The sequence below is a fragment of the Coregonus clupeaformis genome, chromosome 3 (assembly GCF_020615455.1).
Source record: "Coregonus clupeaformis isolate EN_2021a chromosome 3, ASM2061545v1, whole genome shotgun sequence".
Taxonomy (NCBI): Eukaryota; Metazoa; Chordata; class Actinopteri; order Salmoniformes; family Salmonidae; genus Coregonus; species Coregonus clupeaformis.
This window is the reverse complement of record NC_059194.1, coordinates 34,124,168-34,141,844: the sequence shown is the minus strand read 5'-3', so window position 1 is coordinate 34,141,844 and position 17,677 is coordinate 34,124,168. Positions and strand designations below refer to the sequence as shown.

Here is a 17,677-nt window from a genome sequence, read left to right as displayed (position 1 = left end):
CTCATAACAACTCCAGGCATAGGAAATAGTGATGAAATAATCCAATAAATGAAAAGACAGAGACAAATGCTTTTGAACTACTATTTATTTTATTTAAAAATGTCAAATTCAGTGCAAAGTATAGGACCCTGTTAGGTGGCAAAGTGTCACTAGAATCCTGTGGGGAGAGAAAACAAGAGAATACATTCATTTAATAGGTGTTAACTAATCAGGGTTCAACGAAGCACTTCAAGTCCTCAATGAGAGAGAGAGAGAGAGAGAGAGAGAGAGAGAGAGAGAGAGAGAGAGAGAGAGAGAGAGAGAGAGAGAGAGAGAGAGAGAGAGAGAGAGATGTGGCCCTTCAGGTCTCTGCAGTAGGACTACATGCTGGCCATGAGGTACTCCAGGTGGTACTCCAGGAGGCTGGAGAGCTCAGTGACCAGAGACTCTCGGTTAAAGTACCAGGCCAGCTGCTGCCCAAACATGTCATCTAGCAGAGCCATCAGCCCGCCCTGAAGGGAACCCCACACAACACATAGAAAATGGCTCTGAGCTACTAGCTTATCAAGAGGAGAGAGACAATGAGAGTTACTCCCCCTAAAACGGAATTGAAACCCTGTTAACCAGGAACGAGTAAAGAGGAAGTAAACTAGTAATAAGGAAGAAAACAGGAAGTAAACTCTTGACTCTTACATTGAGCAGCAACAGGTATCTCTCAGCCTTTGGCTCAATGCTGGCAACAGTGGGCAGGAAGGAGTACAGGAGAGCGTACAGACGCTCCATGAACCCACCAGGTTGCTAAAGTAAACAGAGGAGGAGAGAAGAGAAATTGAAGTGAAATTGCTAATAGACAGACATCTAAACATTTACCAGCGAGATGCTACTTACCACCATCAGGGATTTCTGAGCTGTCATCATCCCAAACAACACCAGCTCAAAAAGGACGTCTATCAGGTTAACATGATGGATCTAGGACAAGAAAACACGTTTGGAGAAAATAGGAATGATTTCAAATAGATCAGCTACTGTTCCGTATAAAAGACATGCATGTGGAAGAACTCAAAGTGAGACTTGAAAGAGTTAATGAACTCACCTTTGCCTCAGCCAGCTCCCTCTCAATGTCAATCTGCTTGGAGGGGTCACTCAGGTAGTTCACAAAGTCGTTATAGGCACGGATGAATTCGGCCTCATCCTATCACAAAGCAAAGAGCAGTGATGTTAGTGCACAGAACACATTTCCCACGAGGACGCTCTCTTTCCCTTGAAGGACAATGAGTTAGTGAGCTACCATCTGGTGGACCTGAACCAGTGCGCCCAGTAGGACCTTTCCCGCCACAAACAGACGGTTCCTGCTCAGGGTGGAACCGAGCAGGGTCTAGAGAAGAGGGAAGAGTTAGGGTGAGACACCCATCTTCCTCTAGGAGACAGACAGAACAGGAAGACACAGAGAGTCAAAGAAAAGTGGGTCCACTCACAGTAAAGGCCTGGCGCAGGGAGATGAGCCTCAGGCCGATGTCCTCCACTCTCTTGGTGGTAAGGTAGAGGCTGTGGAAGAGAGGGAATGGAGCATGTCAACCAGTACTGTCAATGGGGGATAACAGCATTGTGACCACTATCCTTCAGCATCTGACAAGCCCAGGCTACACACACATTTAGAGGGACTCACTTTAGCAGAGGAACCTCCCTCTCCTCAGGCAGCAGGTCCTCCTCCCAGCCCTACAACAACAGAACAAACATTCAACATCAGTGACCAATGTAATGACATGACAAACAATGGGTCAATCGAAGGATCTTAATGCTACTAGTCAATAGTATGTGTATGTGTGTGTGTAACATCTGACCTCATAGCAGTTGTGGCCCTCAGGCTCTGGCTCAGTGAACTGCTGAGTGGTGGGCGTAGAGACGGAGGCAGCCTCCGACCACGCCGAGAAGGAGAGCAGCCCATCCAGCCCCATGTGGAGAGTGGCGTACGCCACCGAGACATCAGTTTGCTGCTCAAAACACACACACACACACACACACACAACACACGTTATTAGAAAACAAACCATATCTAATGGAAAAATTACCTGTAATTTAGTTTATTAGTTTATTTACCTGGTAGCAGCCAAGCGTCACGGCCACAGACGTCTCGTGGCGGAGGTGAGACGCATACTGGGTCACCCTGCCAGCCACATACTGACAGAGAGAAACGACATGTCAAGGCCAAATGGAGTAAGTGAAGAAAATCTAATACTAATTCAGTAGTATTTACATCTTACCTGGATCCAAGAGATGGACTGCACCTTGGTGGCACAGTAGGGGATGCCCTCTGGACTAAGTCTGTTTGTCTCCTTGGAGATGGCCCACATCAGTTGAGTCTCCAGGCCTCGAACCCTACTCGCATGGTGCATCCTCACCACCACCTGCTGTGGAGTGAAACACCAAGACAACATCAACGAAACAATATCAGCCATCGCTGTAACATATTTCCATCAAGATCACATGACACTGACAATGTAGATTAGGATTAGGTAGTGGCAAAGACACATACCTGGGATCCCCCACGCATGTAGGTGATAATGGGGCTGATGAACTGGAAAGTTCTCCAAGCTTCAGCCACCGGACCGGCATTGTTCTGCACAAGAGGGGGTTGACATTACAATACATTCAGGTTAGAAACAGCAAACACTGCAACAGTGATGTGACTGTGTGTGTGGGTCGCTTACCCTGATCACAACAGGCCCACAGTACAGGGAGCTAAACCTAATCGGTATCAACTGCCAATTACCAGTGGCCTCCTAAAGACAACAACGATTTTTAGAATGTCAAAGTGACACAAATTGAATATCTGGGATACTTTTCAAACATAAAACTTTCTGAAAATTGTACCTCAAGGATAGTCGGCACATCTGGCACCTCCTCAAGGATGGCTGGCAGCAGTGGTACATCCGGCACATCATCCAATGGCACAACCAACTGGACCTCATCCAGGACAGTTGATTCTAAAATTAGGAACATTGGAATACAAACAAACAAATGTTAGGATGTCAAACGTAGCGAGCTAGCTAGTACTACTAGTTCAAAAGTGCATCACTTAGCAAAAGTTACTAAAGTTAACGTTAGCTTGCAAGTATGGATTACAGAAATACACAACATTTCACAAATTACATTTATATTGTTAAAAATGTGGTAAAATAAGAAGTTTAAACTCAACATACCCTCTTCGAAGTCGATGTCGCTGTCCACCTCCCGACGATTGCGAACCCTGCAAAACGGAAAAAGACAACAAAAACAACCCACAAATGAATTTGAACAACCTGTCGACGCAGTAGACCGCCGACGTCCACGCACTCTCTCCATCAATTTTGAAAGGCACCCAGGCATTTTCCAGTCGATTTTTCAGTCTCAGGTCTAAAAAATCAGTCAAGTTTGTTGTTGTTGAACAGCAAACTGAAGTTATTGTCGTTTTCGAACAGAAAACGTTCAATAGAACGCCGAGATGTTCTATCGGTTAGATGTCTCTTGGCAACACATATTTTTGAAAATTGTTGTTTACAAAATGGACAGCTGTGTTGCCATAGAAATGAGTTTGGAACTCTATGGTTACCATTAGAATTCTATAAAAATTCCATTCCATGAGTTTGGAACTCTATGGTTACCATTAGAAATCTATAAAAATGCCATTCCTAGTCATCATTCTAATTCTATTGACCCTATTTTGTCACCAGAGGATTTCCTATGTTGTTGGTATAATATAAAACAAAAACACCAAATGTTATTTTTAAGTCACTAGCTAGGTCAATGGCCCATTGACATGTTTTAGCATGTTTCATGGAAGTTGTTGTTGTTGTTGAACTTCTGAAAGTCTAGGCTTTGGCTCAGTGGATAATAAAGTATTGTGGAGCACAGACAACCCAGTTTAAAATATATTGACCAAATTCAGACAAGGGGGGCAAAGCCACAGCCCACTGAGGTAGGAGAGCACTGAAGTATCTGCATAATAATAATCCACATCTCTTTTATAAACAGGATAGTATCATTGATTATATAAAAGTGCATGTATGAATAAGTCTGATTGACCTTTTTCATGGCAGGTTCACCTTCTGAAGCCGGACGAGGTTCCCAAAGCGTGCTGCGCACCCACCAAGCTCAGTCCCATCTCCGTACTCTTCTGTGACGACAACAACAATGTGATCCTAAAGAAGCATCACAACATGGTGGTCAAGACCTGTGGATGCCTGTGACACCTGTGGTAGCCCATCTATTCTACATCATTTTTATAAACTTGACTACCATTGTTCCAAAAGATACAAACGGGGTAATATACCTTGCAACCAGCAGTTGATAGCAATAATCTGGCAATATGTGTATAAATAGTATGTACAGTGGGGAGAACAAGTATTTGATACACTGGCGATTTTGCAGGTTTTCCTACTTACAAAGCATGTAGAGGTCTGTCATTTTTTATCATAGGTACACATCAACTGTGAGAGACTGAATCTAAAACAAAAATCCAGAAAATCACATTGTATGATTTTTAAGTAATTAATTTGCATTTTATTGCATGACATAAGTATTTGATATCCTACCAACCAGTAAGAATTCCGGCTCTCACAGACCTGTTAGTTTTTCTTTAAGAAGCCCTCCTGTTCTCCACTCATTATCTGTATTAACTGCACCTGTTTGAACTCGTTACCTGTATAAAAGACACCTGTCCACACACTCAATCAAACAGACTCCAACCTCTCCACAATGGCCAAGACCAGAGAGCTGTGTAAGGACATCAGGGATAAAATTGTAGACCTGCACAAGGCTGGGATGGGCTACAGGACAATAGGCAAGCAGCTTGGTGAGAAGGCAACAACTGTTGGCGCAATTATTAGAAAATGGAAGATGTTCAAGATGACGGTCAATCACCCTCGGTCTGGGGCTCCATGCAAGATCTCACCTCGTGGGGCATCAATGATCATGAGGAAGGTGAGGGATCAGCCCAGAACTACACAGCAGGACCTGGTCAATGACCTGAAGAGAGCTGGGACCACAGTCTCAAGAAAACCATTAGTAACACACTACGCCGTCATGGATTAAAATCCTGCAGTGCACGCAAGGTCCCCCTGCTCAAGCCAGCGCATGTCCAGGCCCGTCTGAAGTTTGCCAATGACAATCTGGATGATCCAGAGGAGGAATGGAAGAAGGTCATGTGGTCTGATGAGACAAAAATAGAGCTTTTTGGTCTAAACTCCACTCGCCGTGTTTGGAGGAAGAAGAAGGATGAGTACAACCCCAAGAACACCATCCCAACCGTGAAGCATGGAGGTGGAAACATCATTCTTTGGGGATGCTTTTCTGCAAAGGGGACAGGACGACTGCACCGTATTGCGGGGAGGATGGATGGGGCCATGTATCGCGAGATCTTGGCCAACAACCTCCTTCCCTCAGTAAGAGCATTGAAGATGGGTTGTGGCTGGGTCTTCCAGCATGACAACGGCCCGAAACACACAGCCAGGGCAACTAAGGAGTGGCTCCGTAAGAAGCATCTCAAGGTCCTGGAGTGGCCGAGCCAGTCTCCAAACCTGAACCCAATAGAAAATCTTTGGAGGGAGCTGAAAGTCCGTATTGCCCAGCGACAGCCCCAAAACCTGAAGGATCTGGAGAAGGTCTGTATGGAGGAGTGGGCCAAAATCCCTGCTGCAGTGTGTGCAAACCTGGTCAAGACCTACAGGAAACTTATGATCTCTGTAATTGCAAATAAGGTTTCTGTACCAAAAGTTCTGCTTTTCTGATGTATCAAATACTTATGTCATGCAATAAAATGCAAATGAATTACTTAAAAATCATACAATGTGATTTTCTGGATTTTTTTGTTTTAGATTCTGTCTCTCACAGTTGAAGTGTACCTATGATAGAAATTACAGACCTCTACATGCTTTGTAAGTAGGAAAACCTGCAAAATCGGCAGTGTATCAAATACTTGTTCTCCCCACTGTACCTGTCTATATAAGGTCCCACAGTTGACAGTGCATGTCAGAACAAAAACCAAGCCTTGAGGTCAAAGGACTTGTCCGTAGAGCACCGAGACAGGAATGTGTCGAGGCACAGATCTGGGGAAGGGTACCAAAAAATGTCTGCAGCATTGAAAGTCCCCAAGAACATAGTAGCCTCCTTCATTCTTAATTGGAATAAGTTTGGAACCACCAAGACTGTTCTATTTGTGGAAAAATCACCCTGATTAACTCTTTAGTATTAACCCAGTTTACCTATTTGCTTATGGTCTTGCTTACGCCTAGCGAACAGTTTTTTAAATTATATGACCAAAAAATATTCAATTTTAATTGGAACGGCAAGCCAGACACAATTAAACGGGCCTATTTATATAATGAATATGAATTCGGAGGACAGAAATGATTAAATATTAAAGCATTGAACATATCACTAAAAGCTTCAGTCATACAGAAGTTATACTTAAATCCGAACTGGTTCTCTAGCAAATTAGTAAGATTGTCTCACCCCATGTTCAAGAATGGCCTTTTTCCCTTTATTCAGATTACAACCTCTCAGTTATTTGAAAAGGAAATCATCTCCCAAATATCACTATTTCTAAAACAAGCCATAGAAAGTTGGTTCCAATTTCAATTTAATCCTCCAGAAACGTCAGAACAAATAATGCAACAAATATTGTGGTTAAACTCAAATATACTAATAGATAAAAAACCATTATTTTTTGAAAAAGTGTTTAAAAAAGTATAATCTTCGATATATGGAAATGACTGCTTTACCCAAAATTACAACCAAATAATTGCAGCATTACCGCAAAAATGGAAGAGGAAAGTGGAAGGGGGCCCTGCATTAAAGAACATAATTGGTTAAAGAAAATTGTGATAAATAAAAAAGTATACCAGTTTCATTTAAGGACCAAAGGATTGACAGCCGTCCCATTTAGATTACAAAATAGTTGGGAAGAGATTTTTGACGTACCGATTCCATGGCATAGCGTTTATGAACTTATACGCAAAACGACGCCGGATTCAAAACTTAGAATTTTTCAATTTAAATTACTATACAAAATTCTTTCTACCAATATAATGTTATTTATATGGGGGATACAATCTTCCAAGCTCTGCAGATTTTGCTGCGAAGAGACAGAATCATTTGTTTTGGTACTGTCCGTTTGTAGCTTGTTTTTGGTCACAGGTCCAGGAATGGCTGAAGGATTGCAATATTTACCTGGAGCTAACCCTGCAGATAGCACTACTGGGTGATCTGAAAAGTCATAGTCAATCGATCAATAATATAATAATACTTTTAGCTAAAATGTTTATTTTCAATATACAATCTGTAGAAACATTGAGAATAGAAGGGTTCAGAACTTTTGTGAAACAGTACAGTTGAAAAATATATGGCAAATAGAAATCCAATATGGATGGTGTTAAAAGATAGATGGGAGGTGTTGAATGGAGCTGAAGGATGGGACTAATAACAACTAACAACAACTAATAACAACAAGATAACTAATTTAAAGCATACTGTGTCCATAATAAGTATATAGGTTATAGGTTGAGAGCTTTTGTGAAAGAGCTCAGTTAGAAAGATATGGCATATAGAAGCAAACCGGATGGACATCATGAAAATGATCGGAGAGTTTGAGGGTAGAGGAAGTTCAGGAGTAAAAACAAACAAAATATAATTATTGTAAAATTTACTGTGTCCATAAAACGTATATAGTATGTATAAGCTGGAAGTAGAGGCCTAAGCGTTGTTGTTCACTAGTTTACTCTAATTAGGGAAGGGGTCATGGGGTTGGAAAGTAATTAAGGGAAATATATATTTTTTCAAGGATATGTATATATATGTATGTACAGTGGGGGAAAAAAGTATTTAGTCAGCCACCAATTGTGTCAGTTCTCCCACTTAAAAAGATGAGAGAGGCCTGTAATTTTCATCATAGGTACACGTCAACTATGACAGACAAAATGAGATTTTTTTTCTCCAGAAAATCACATTGTAGGATTTTTTATGAATTTATTTGCAAATTATGGTGGAAAATAAGTATTTGGTCAATAACAAAAGTTTCTCAATACTTTGTTATATACCCTTTGTTGGCAATGACACAGGTCAAACGTTTTCTGTAAGTCTTCACAAGGTTTTCACACACTGTTGCTGGTATTTTGGCCCATTCCTCCATGCAGATCTCCTCTAGAGCAGTGATGTTTTGGGGCTGTCGCTGGGCAACACGGACTTTCAACTCCCTCCAAAGATTTTCTATGGGGTTGAGATCTGGAGACTGGCTAGGCCACTCCAGGACCTTGAAATGCTTCTTACGAAGCCACTCCTTCGTTGCCCGGACAGTGTGTTTGGGATCATTGTCATGCTGAAAGACCCAGCCACGTTTCATCTTCAATGCCCTTGCTGATGGAAGGAGGTTTTCACTCAAAATCTCACGAATCATGGCCCCATTCATTGTTTCCTTTACACGGATCAGTCGTCCTGGTCCCTTTGCAGAAAAACAGCCCCAAAGCATGATGTTTCCACCCCCATGCTTCACAGTAGGTATGGTGTTCTTTGGATGCATTCTTTGTCCTCCAAACACGACGAGTTGAGATTTTACCAAAAAGTTCTATTTTGGTTTCATCTGACCATATGACATTCTCCCAATCCTCTTCTGGATCATCCAAATGCACTCTAGCAAACTTCAGACGGGCCTGGACATAAGCAGGGGGACACGTCTGGCACTGCAGGATTTGAGTCCCTGGCGGCGTAGTGTGTTACTGATGGTAGGCTTTGTTACTTTGGTCCCAGCTCTCTGCAGGTCATTCACTAGGTCCCCCCGTGTGGTTCTGGGATTTTTGCTCACCGTTCTTGTGATCATTTTGACCCCACGGGGTGAGATCTTGCGTGGAGCCCCAGATCGAGGGAGATTATCAGTGGTCTTGTATGTCTTCCTTTTTCCTAATAATTGCTCCCACAGTTGATTTCTTCAAACCAAGCTGCTTACCTATTGCAGATTCAGTCTTCCCAGCCTGGTGCAGGTCTACAATTTTGTTTCTGGTGTCCTTTGACAGCTCTTTGGTCTTGGCCATAGTGGAGTTTGGAGTGTGACTGTTTGAGGTTGTGGACAGGTGTCTTTTATACTGATAACAAGTTCAAACAGGTACCATTAATACAGGTAAGGAGTGGAGGACAGAGGAGCCTCTTAAAGAAGAAGTTACAGGTCTGTGAGAGCCAGAAATCTTGCTTGTTTGTAGGTGACCAAATACTTATTTTCCACCATAATTTGCAAATAAATTCATAAAGAATCCTACAATGTGATTTTCTGGAAAACATTTGCTCAATTTGTCTGTCATAGTTGACGTGTACCTATGATGAAAATTACAGGCCTCTCTCATCTTTTTAAGTGGGAGAACTTGCACAATTGGTGGCTGACTAAATACTTTTTTCCCCCACTGTATATGTATTTATATGTATGTATGTGTATATGTATGTGTATGTATGTATATATACAGATATATATATATATATATATATATATATATATATATATATATATATATATATATATATATACAGTTGAAGTCTGAAATTTACATACACTTAGGTTGGTCATTAAAACGTATTTTTCAACCACTCCACAAATTTCTTGTTAACAAACTATAGCTTTGGCAAGTCTGTTAGGACATCTACTTTGTGCATGACACAAGTAATTTTTCCAACAATTGTTTACAGACAGATTATTTCACTTATAATTGACTGTATCACAATTCCAGTGGGTCAGAAGTTTCAGAAGTTTTTAAGTCGACTGTGCCTTTAAACAGCTTGGAAAATTCCAGAAAATGATGTAATGGCTTTAGAAGCATCTGGTAGGCTAATTTACATCATTTGAGTCAATTGGAGGTGTACCTGTGGATGTATTTCAAGGCCTACCTTCAAACGCAATGCCTCTTTGCTTGACATCATGGGAAAATCAATAGAAATCCGCCAAGACCTCAGAAAAACAATTGTAGACCTACACAAGTTTGGTTCATCCTTGGCAGCAATTTCCAAACGCCTGAAGGTACCACGTTCATCTGTACAAACAATAGTATGCAAGTATAAACACCATGGGACCACGCAGCCATCATACCGCTCAGGAAGAGATTAACGTACTTTGGTGCGAAAAGTGCAAATCAACAGCAAAGGACCTTGTGAAGATGCTGGAGGAAACAGGTACAAAAGCATCTATATCCCCAGTAAACGGGTCTTATATCGACATAACCTGAAAGGCCGCTCTGCAAGGATGAAGCCACTGCTCCAAAACCACCATAAAAAAGCCAGACTATGGTTTGCAACTGCACATGGGGACAAATATCATACTTTTTGGAGAAATGTCCTCTGGTCTGATGAAACAAAAAATAGAACTGTTTGGCCATAATGACCATCGTTATGTTTGGAGGAAAAAGGTGGTAGCTTGCAAGACGAAGAACACCATCCCAACCGTGAAGCACGGGGGTGGCAGCATCATGCTGTGGGGGTGCTTTGCTGCAGGAGGGACTGGTGCACTTCATAAAATAGATAGCATCATGAGGAAGGAAAATTATGTGGATATATTGAAGCAAAATCACAAGACATCAGTCAGGAAGTTAAAACTTGCTCGCAAATGGGTCTTCCAAATGGACAATGACCCCAAGCATACTTCCAAAGTTGTAGCAAAATGGCTTAAGGACAACAAAGTCAAGGTATTGGAGTGGCCATCACAAAGCCCTGACCTCAACCCTATAGAAAATGTGTGGGCAGAACTGAAAAAGCATGTGCAAGCAAGGAGGCCTACAAACCTGACTCAGTTACACCAGCTCTGTCAGGAGGAATGGGCCAAAATTCACCTAACTTAATTTGGGAAGCTTGTGGAAGGCTACCTGAAACGTTTGACCCAAGTTAAACAATTTAAAGGCAATGCTACCAAATACTAATTGAGTGTATGTAAACTTCAGACCCACTGGGAATGTGATGAAAGAAATATAAGCTGAACTAAATCATTCTCTCTACTATTATCCTGACATTTTACATTCTTAAAATAAAGTGGTGATCCTAACTGATCTAAGACAGGGAATTTTTACTAGGATGAAATGTCAGAAATTGTGAAAAACTGAGTATAAATGTTTTTGCTCAAGGTGTATGTAAACTTCCGACTTCAACTGTATATTTGCGAGAAAAAAACCATATGGGGGATTGGAACTGATGCAGACAATTACATTGATGGAAGTTACAATCTATCTGCAATATTAAAGCTGATCTACTCCCCCCCCCCAAAAAAAATGACTCTTCCTAGAGCTGGCCGCCCGGCCAAACTGAGCAATCGGGGGAGAAGGGCCTTGGTTGGGGAGGTGACCAAGAACCCAATGGTCATTCTGACAGAGCTCCAGAGTTCCTCTGTGGAGATGGGAGAACCTTCCAGAATTATGACCATCTCTGCAGCACTCCACCAATCAGGCCTTTATGGTAGAGTGGCCAGACGGAAGCCACTCCTCAGTAAAAGGCACATGACAGAGCTTGAGAGGATATGTAGAGAAGAATGGGTGAAACTCCCCAAATACATTTGTGCCAAGCTTGTAGCATCATACCCAAGAACACTCAAGGCTGTAATTGCTGCCAAAGGTGCATATCTACAAACCTGTTTTTGCTTTGTCTTTATGGGGTATCATGTGATGAGGGGAAAAAAACAACAACAATTTAATCAATTTTAGAATAAGGCTGTAACGTAACAAAATGTGGAAAAAGTTAAGGGGTCTGCACACTTTCCGAATGCACTGTAAATTCATATGACTCTTAATGTATGTATAATGTTCAAATCTGCTCTATTTTCTATCTAGTAGCAGATTTCTCTCTCTTCTCTTATTTCAGTAGTCTGTTGCAGAGGATCTCCAGAAGATTATTTATCTCCTCCAGTTCAGAGGTGGCAGGTAATGCAGGGGAAGGGTTAGATACCACCTTTGCATAACTCTTCTGTATGGGATAGCATTGCATATTCTTTCGATGAGTAGGAAAGGGTGGATCGGTCGACGTGGCTCCTCTGGATGAGTGGGGAAGGTTTGGCATGGCTCCTCTGGATGAGGCGGAAAGGTCGACCTGGCTCCTCCTGAACTACCACAGTTCCACTGTCATCAATGTTCATGGTTAATTTGGGAATATCAACTTCTGTGTCCTTATTTGTAATAATTTGAGATCCATTATTAATATCCTTTTCTCTCACATTAGGATAGGATCTGCACTGCACTGTCATCCATATGGCTGATCTATCAGTGTGGATATCATATTTGTGTTAGTCCTTTTTTTCTTTGTCTTGGGTAAAATCAGCATAAAGGGACTCAAAGTTGTTTGTAATTCTTGGCATCTGTACTTTGTAATTCTTCAGGGTAAACAATCTCCATGGCAACTCCTTGGACAATGCTTCTCTTGAACAATGCTGGGATGATGGTTTTTTGAATAATGCCTTTTGTTTGTACTTGAAATATTTCAATTGTAAACTCAGCAAAAAAAGAAACGTCCCTTTTTCAGGACCCTGTCTTTCAAAGATAATTCGTAAAAATCTAAATAACTTCACAGATCTTCATTGTAAAGGGTTTAAACACTTTTCCCATGCTTGTTCAATGAACCATAAACAAATAATGAACATGCACCTGTGGAACGGTCATTAAGACACTAACAGTTTACAGACGGTAGGCAATTAAGGTCACAGTTATTAAAACTTAGGACACTAAAGAGGCCTTTCTATTGACTCTGAAAAAAAAAAAAAGAAAGATGCCCAGGGTCCCTGCTCATCTGCGTGAACGTGCCTTAGGCATGCTGCAAGGAGGCATGAGAACTGCAGATGTGGCCAGGGCAATAAATTGCAATGTCCGTACTGTGAGACGCCTAAGACAGCGCTACAGAGAGACAGGACGGACAGCTCATCGTCCTCGCAGTGGCAGACCATGTGTAACAACACCTGCACAGGATCGGTACATCCGAACATCACACCTGCGGGACAGGTACAGGATGGCAACAACAACTGCCCGAGTTACACCAGGAATGCACAATCCCATCATCAGTACTCAGACTGTCCGCAATAGGCTGAGAGAGGCTGGACTGAGGCCTGTTGTAAGGCAGGTCCTCACCAGACATCACCGGCAACAACGTCGCCTATGGGCACAAACCCACTGTCGCTGGACCAGACAAACTGGTAAAAAAGTGCTCTTCACTGACGAGTCGTGGTTTTGTCTCACCAGGTTTGATGGTCGGATTCGCGTTTATCATCGAAGGAATGAGCGTTACACCGAGGCCTGTACTCTGGAGCGGGATCGATTTGGAGGTGGAGGGTCCGTCATGGTCTGGGGCGGTGTGTCACAGCATCATCGGACTGAGCTTATTGTCATTGCAGGCAATCTCAATGCTGTGTGTTACAGGGAAGACATCCTCCTCCCTCATGTGGTACCTTTCCTGCAGGCTCAACCTGACATCCCTCCAGCATGACAATGCCACCAGCCATACTGCTCGTTCTGTGCATGATTTCCTGCAAGACAGGAATGTCAGTGTTCTGCCATGGCCAGTGAAGAGCCCAGATCTCAATTCCATTGAGCACGTCTGGGACATGTTGGATCGGAGGGTGAGGGCTAGGGCCATTCCCCCCAGAAATGTCAGGGAACTTGCAGGTGCCTTGGTGGAAGAGCGGGGTAACATCTCACAGCAAGAACTGGCAAATCTGGTGCAGTCCATGAGGAGGAGATGCACTGCAGTACTTAATGCAGCTGGTGGCCACACCAGATACTGACTGTTACTTTTTATTTTGTCCCCCCCCCTTTGTTCAGGGACACATTATTACATTTCTGTTAGTCACATGTCTGTGGAACTTGTTAAGTTTATGTCTCAGTTGTTGAATCTTCTTATGTTCATACAAATATTTACACATGTTAAGTTTGCTGGAAATAAACGCAGTTGACAGTGAGAGGACGTTTCTTTTTTTGCAGAGTTTAGTTTATACAATTATTGAAATAATAAAATATAATAATAATACTGACTTACAGTAAAATAAAATAATGCTCAGTTTAGTATCATTAAAGGACTACCTCCCCTTCAAATGTCTCAAGTTTCCTCACAAGTTTTCCTCACAGATAGGGTTACTGATTGTTGATTTCTTTCCTCCAGAGATGAATTACTCTTGTAATTTCTTTGAGCACTTGTTTGTCAGTCCTTTCCTGTAGTCCTTCAGTCCATGTGGTTGTTCTCAGAAGATTTCAGTGATTTGCTAGCTTTTCCTGAAGTTGATAAATCCTGTAATTGGTCCTGTTGTTGGAAAAAGTTATCTTCCTTTGTAGAAAAAATATACATTTGTAGCTTTTGATAAATAGATTTTTTTAAATAGTACATTAAGGGTGGATTGCACCAACATGGATTTACTCTTAAACTTGGTTTAATCAAGGTTTATCTATTAATCTTGTTGCACCAAACTTTAAACCTAGTTTTGAATTAATCCTAGTTAAATCTTCTAAACTAAGTTCATTTCGACTTTAGACCAATATCAAATGTAATGTTTTTGCTCCATTGTTTGAGAAACAAATTTAAATGTAGTTTTGGGATTAAATCTAAATTGCCGCTGGAGGAGGATTAAGTTAATCAAATATCAGTGTATGTACTTTATTTTAGAAGGTGATCAAACAGTTTAGCTCCTGTGGCTTATCATGTTTGTAAAACTCAACTAGCCAGCTAACTCATTTGGCAAAAAAAGTGCAATTAATTTCATTCTTAGTCCAGGGGCGTTTTTAAGATTTGAAGACAGTAGCCCAAAGCCAGTAAGAGGTTCCGGGGGCATCCTCCCCCATCCCAAAAAATGAATGAATTTCAACAGCTAAATGCATGAATTTGGTGCACTTTGATATGAACATTGACAGATTTGATATTTTTCAGGTAACTTGCACCTTCCCACCTGCCACAGCAGAAACTGCCAGGACTCCGTTACAGTAGCTACTGTGGGTCTCTCTACTCTAGAACACTCTCTACTCTACTCTGGAACACATACATCTACAGTGTATTACCAAAAACCTCCATACCACTCAACAACTTCAAACATAAACTCTGACCTGTCCAATGAGCCAAACTGATTAAAGAATCCCACAGTACCCAAAACACCCTCTCTCTCACACACGCACACACACTCTGTGCTGTATGTTGCTGTCTCTCTTGTCTGCCCTCTTCTGTTGCTGTCTCTTAGTCTTCTATGTTGCTCCTCTCTCATCCTGTCCTGGTTGTAAATAGTGTAAAAGTAAAGAATTGTTTTAATAGTAATTTCACAGGATTTTTCACATCACCTGCAAATTCTTTGTAAACCATGTTTTACTTTTTCACTGTCTGTATTTCACCTCTTATAATTTGTGCAAATTAATACAACTAATTAGAATCTATAGAGCAGCGATACAGTCTACTGTGTGCTCAACCCACCTCTGTTCTCTCTCCATCGCTTCTGTCACTTTCTCTGTGTATTGTCTGTTGCTGTCAGTGTCTTGTCTGTTGCTGTCTTATGTTCTTGTTTATTACTGTCTCCTTTGTTTATAATCTTCTGTTATTGCCTGTTCAGTTCTTCTTGTGTCTCTCTCCATCATATCCTACTCTTCTGTTGCTATCTCTGTGTATTGTCTGGTGTTTCTCTCCATCAACTAATCTTCTGTTGCTGTCTCTGTGTCTTGTCTGATGTGTCTCTCTCTATCATATCCTACTCTTCTGTTGCTATCTCTGTGTATTGTCTGGTGTTTCTCTCCATCAACTAATCTTCTGTTGCTGTCTCTGTGTCTTGCCTCGTGTGTCTCTAGTTTTGCAATCCAAAACAGTCAATGGGATACTGGGGTAGCTTAAAACTTGTTTTGGGCTGGTGTCTGGGTCACCTAAATCATCCTCTTCCCTACCATTTGCCCCTGGCTGCTGCTGTTCTAAGTGCTCCACTGGCCTGCTGTTCTCATCTGTCCTCCTCCTTGGCTCATCTGCAAGGTAGCGGTACACCATGTCATTAGTTAGTTTTAAAGGGCGACTGCACTTCCTGTTTTGGTTCATTAAGAAATGCTAGCTGCCATGACTGAATTCAAACGTGAGTTGGTTTCGCAGTGTGGCTTGATGTGTGTGTCTCGTGAATTCGCAGTTGGGAAGAGTTAGCCAAATTATTTCACCAATTATTTTCGGCTGGTGTGTGACCTGACTTGGATAGCCTAGCTTCTGGGCTAGTTAGTGACTGTCATTAAATTACATGGAACAATATTTTCATGTTGCACATCTTTTAGTTTGAATATGAATTTCTACAATTTATAGTTGGGTTGAGGTTTTTAAGTCATTGAAATTTGGAGCTATTGGAATTTTAACACATTTTCCCATGTACATTGTATAATTTACCGATGGTCCCTAACTAGCCCCATAGGGATATCCAAAGTAAACCCAAATTTACCACAGGAATTACGGTGGGGTCGCATGCAGCTGCACTCCGAATTGATATTTACTTGTATGCTGCCAGCTGTGTTCATGTGGGCAGAATTGAAACAAACCCAACCTTCATTTACGTTGTGATACAGTCATGACCACAAGTCTAAACAAACTCAGTTTTGGACGAGATGACTTTATGACCAAAATTATCCTATTTACACTTTGTAGTCAATATTGAATAAATGTTTCTGACTCATATCGATGCCACATCGGCTGTTTTCTAAATGAGAAATTCTTTTTTAGTGGCAGTTTCTCATCAAATTAAATACTATTTTATTGGTCACATACACGTTTAGCAGATGTTATTGCAGGTGCAGTGAAATGTTTGTGTTCGTAGCTCCAACAGTACAGTAATATCTAACAATATACAACAATACACACAAATCCAAAAGTAGAAGAACATAAATATATATATACACACTACCGGTCAAAGTTTTAGAACACCTACTCATTCAAGGGTTTTTCTTTAGTTTTACTATTTTCTACATTGTAGAATAATAGTGAAGACATCAAAACTATGAAATAACACATATGGAATAATGTAGTAACCCAAAAAGTGTTAAACAAATCAAAATATATTTTAGATTTGAGATTCTTCAAATAGCCACCCTTTGCCTGGATGACAGCTTTGCACACGCTTGGCATTCTCTCAACAAGCTTCATGAGGTAGTCACCTGGAATGCATTTCAATTAAAAGGAGTGCCTTGTTAAAAGTTAATTTGTGGAATTTCTTTCCTTCTTAATGCGTTTGAGCCAATCAGTTGTGTTGTGAGGGGGGGGGGGTATACAGAAGATAGCCCTATTTGGTAAAAGACCAAGTCCATATAATGGCAAGAACAGATCAAATAAGCAAAGACAAACCACAGTCCATCATTACTTTAAGACATGAAGGTCAGTCAATCCGGAAAATGTCAAGAACTTTAAAGGTTTCTTCAACTGCAGTCGCAAAAGCCATCAAGCGCTATGATGAAACTGGCTCTCATGAGGACCGCCACAGGAATAGAAGACCCAGAGTTACCTCTGCTGCAGAGTTACCAGCCTCAGAAATTGCAGCCCAAATAAATGCTTCACTGTCACGATGTCAGTGTATGCGGTAGACTGAAGTCAGGCGCAGGACACAGAACTCAATGAAAAAACGTATCTTTACTAATACACGTAAAGAAACAAGAAGCCTCCACGCAGGGAGGAATAAACCCGCTCACCAATGACATCAGCGAACAAACAACAAACACGCACAGAACACAATGGG

At 41.4% G+C, this 17,677-nt stretch overlaps 1 protein-coding gene across 2 annotated transcripts; it reads right to left on the bottom strand.

The window, feature by feature from the left end:
• Positions 1-287: 287 nt before the first annotated feature.
• On the bottom strand, positions 288-4,140 carry LOC121545483. Of its 2 annotated transcripts, XM_045209459.1 has the most exons (14): positions 4,062-4,140; positions 3,180-3,226; positions 2,851-2,963; positions 2,688-2,759; positions 2,513-2,596; positions 2,241-2,387; positions 2,077-2,157; positions 1,821-1,970; positions 1,646-1,695; positions 1,455-1,524; positions 1,073-1,171; positions 868-948; positions 673-777; positions 288-491 (listed from the first exon to the last, which is right to left on the bottom strand). In XM_045209459.1, exons 1-14 carry the CDS (start codon positions 4,118-4,120, stop codon positions 360-362), a joined length of 1,290 nt encoding a protein of 429 aa, XP_045065394.1. In that variant the 5' UTR covers positions 4,121-4,140; the 3' UTR covers positions 288-359. The 2 variants fall into 2 exon arrangements, with proteins under 2 accessions (XP_045065394.1, XP_045065392.1); XM_045209457.1 differs by lacking the exon at positions 4,062-4,140 and having other exon boundaries at positions 3,180-3,421.
• Between the last annotated feature and the right edge of the window lie 13,537 nt (positions 4,141-17,677).

Coding starts and splice junctions, on each gene's coding strand:
- LOC121545483 (XM_045209457.1), bottom strand. CDS start 3,345: ATGCCTGGGTGCCTTTCAAAATTGATGGAGAGAGTGCGTGGACGTCGG. Junction 2,964..3,179: donor CGACATCGACTTCGAAGAGG/GTATGTTGAGTT, acceptor TCCTAATTTTAG/AATCAACTGTCCTGGATGAG. Junction 492..672: donor GATACCTGTTGCTGCTCAAT/GTAAGAGTCAAG, acceptor GGTTCCCTTCAG/GGCGGGCTGATGGCTCTGCT.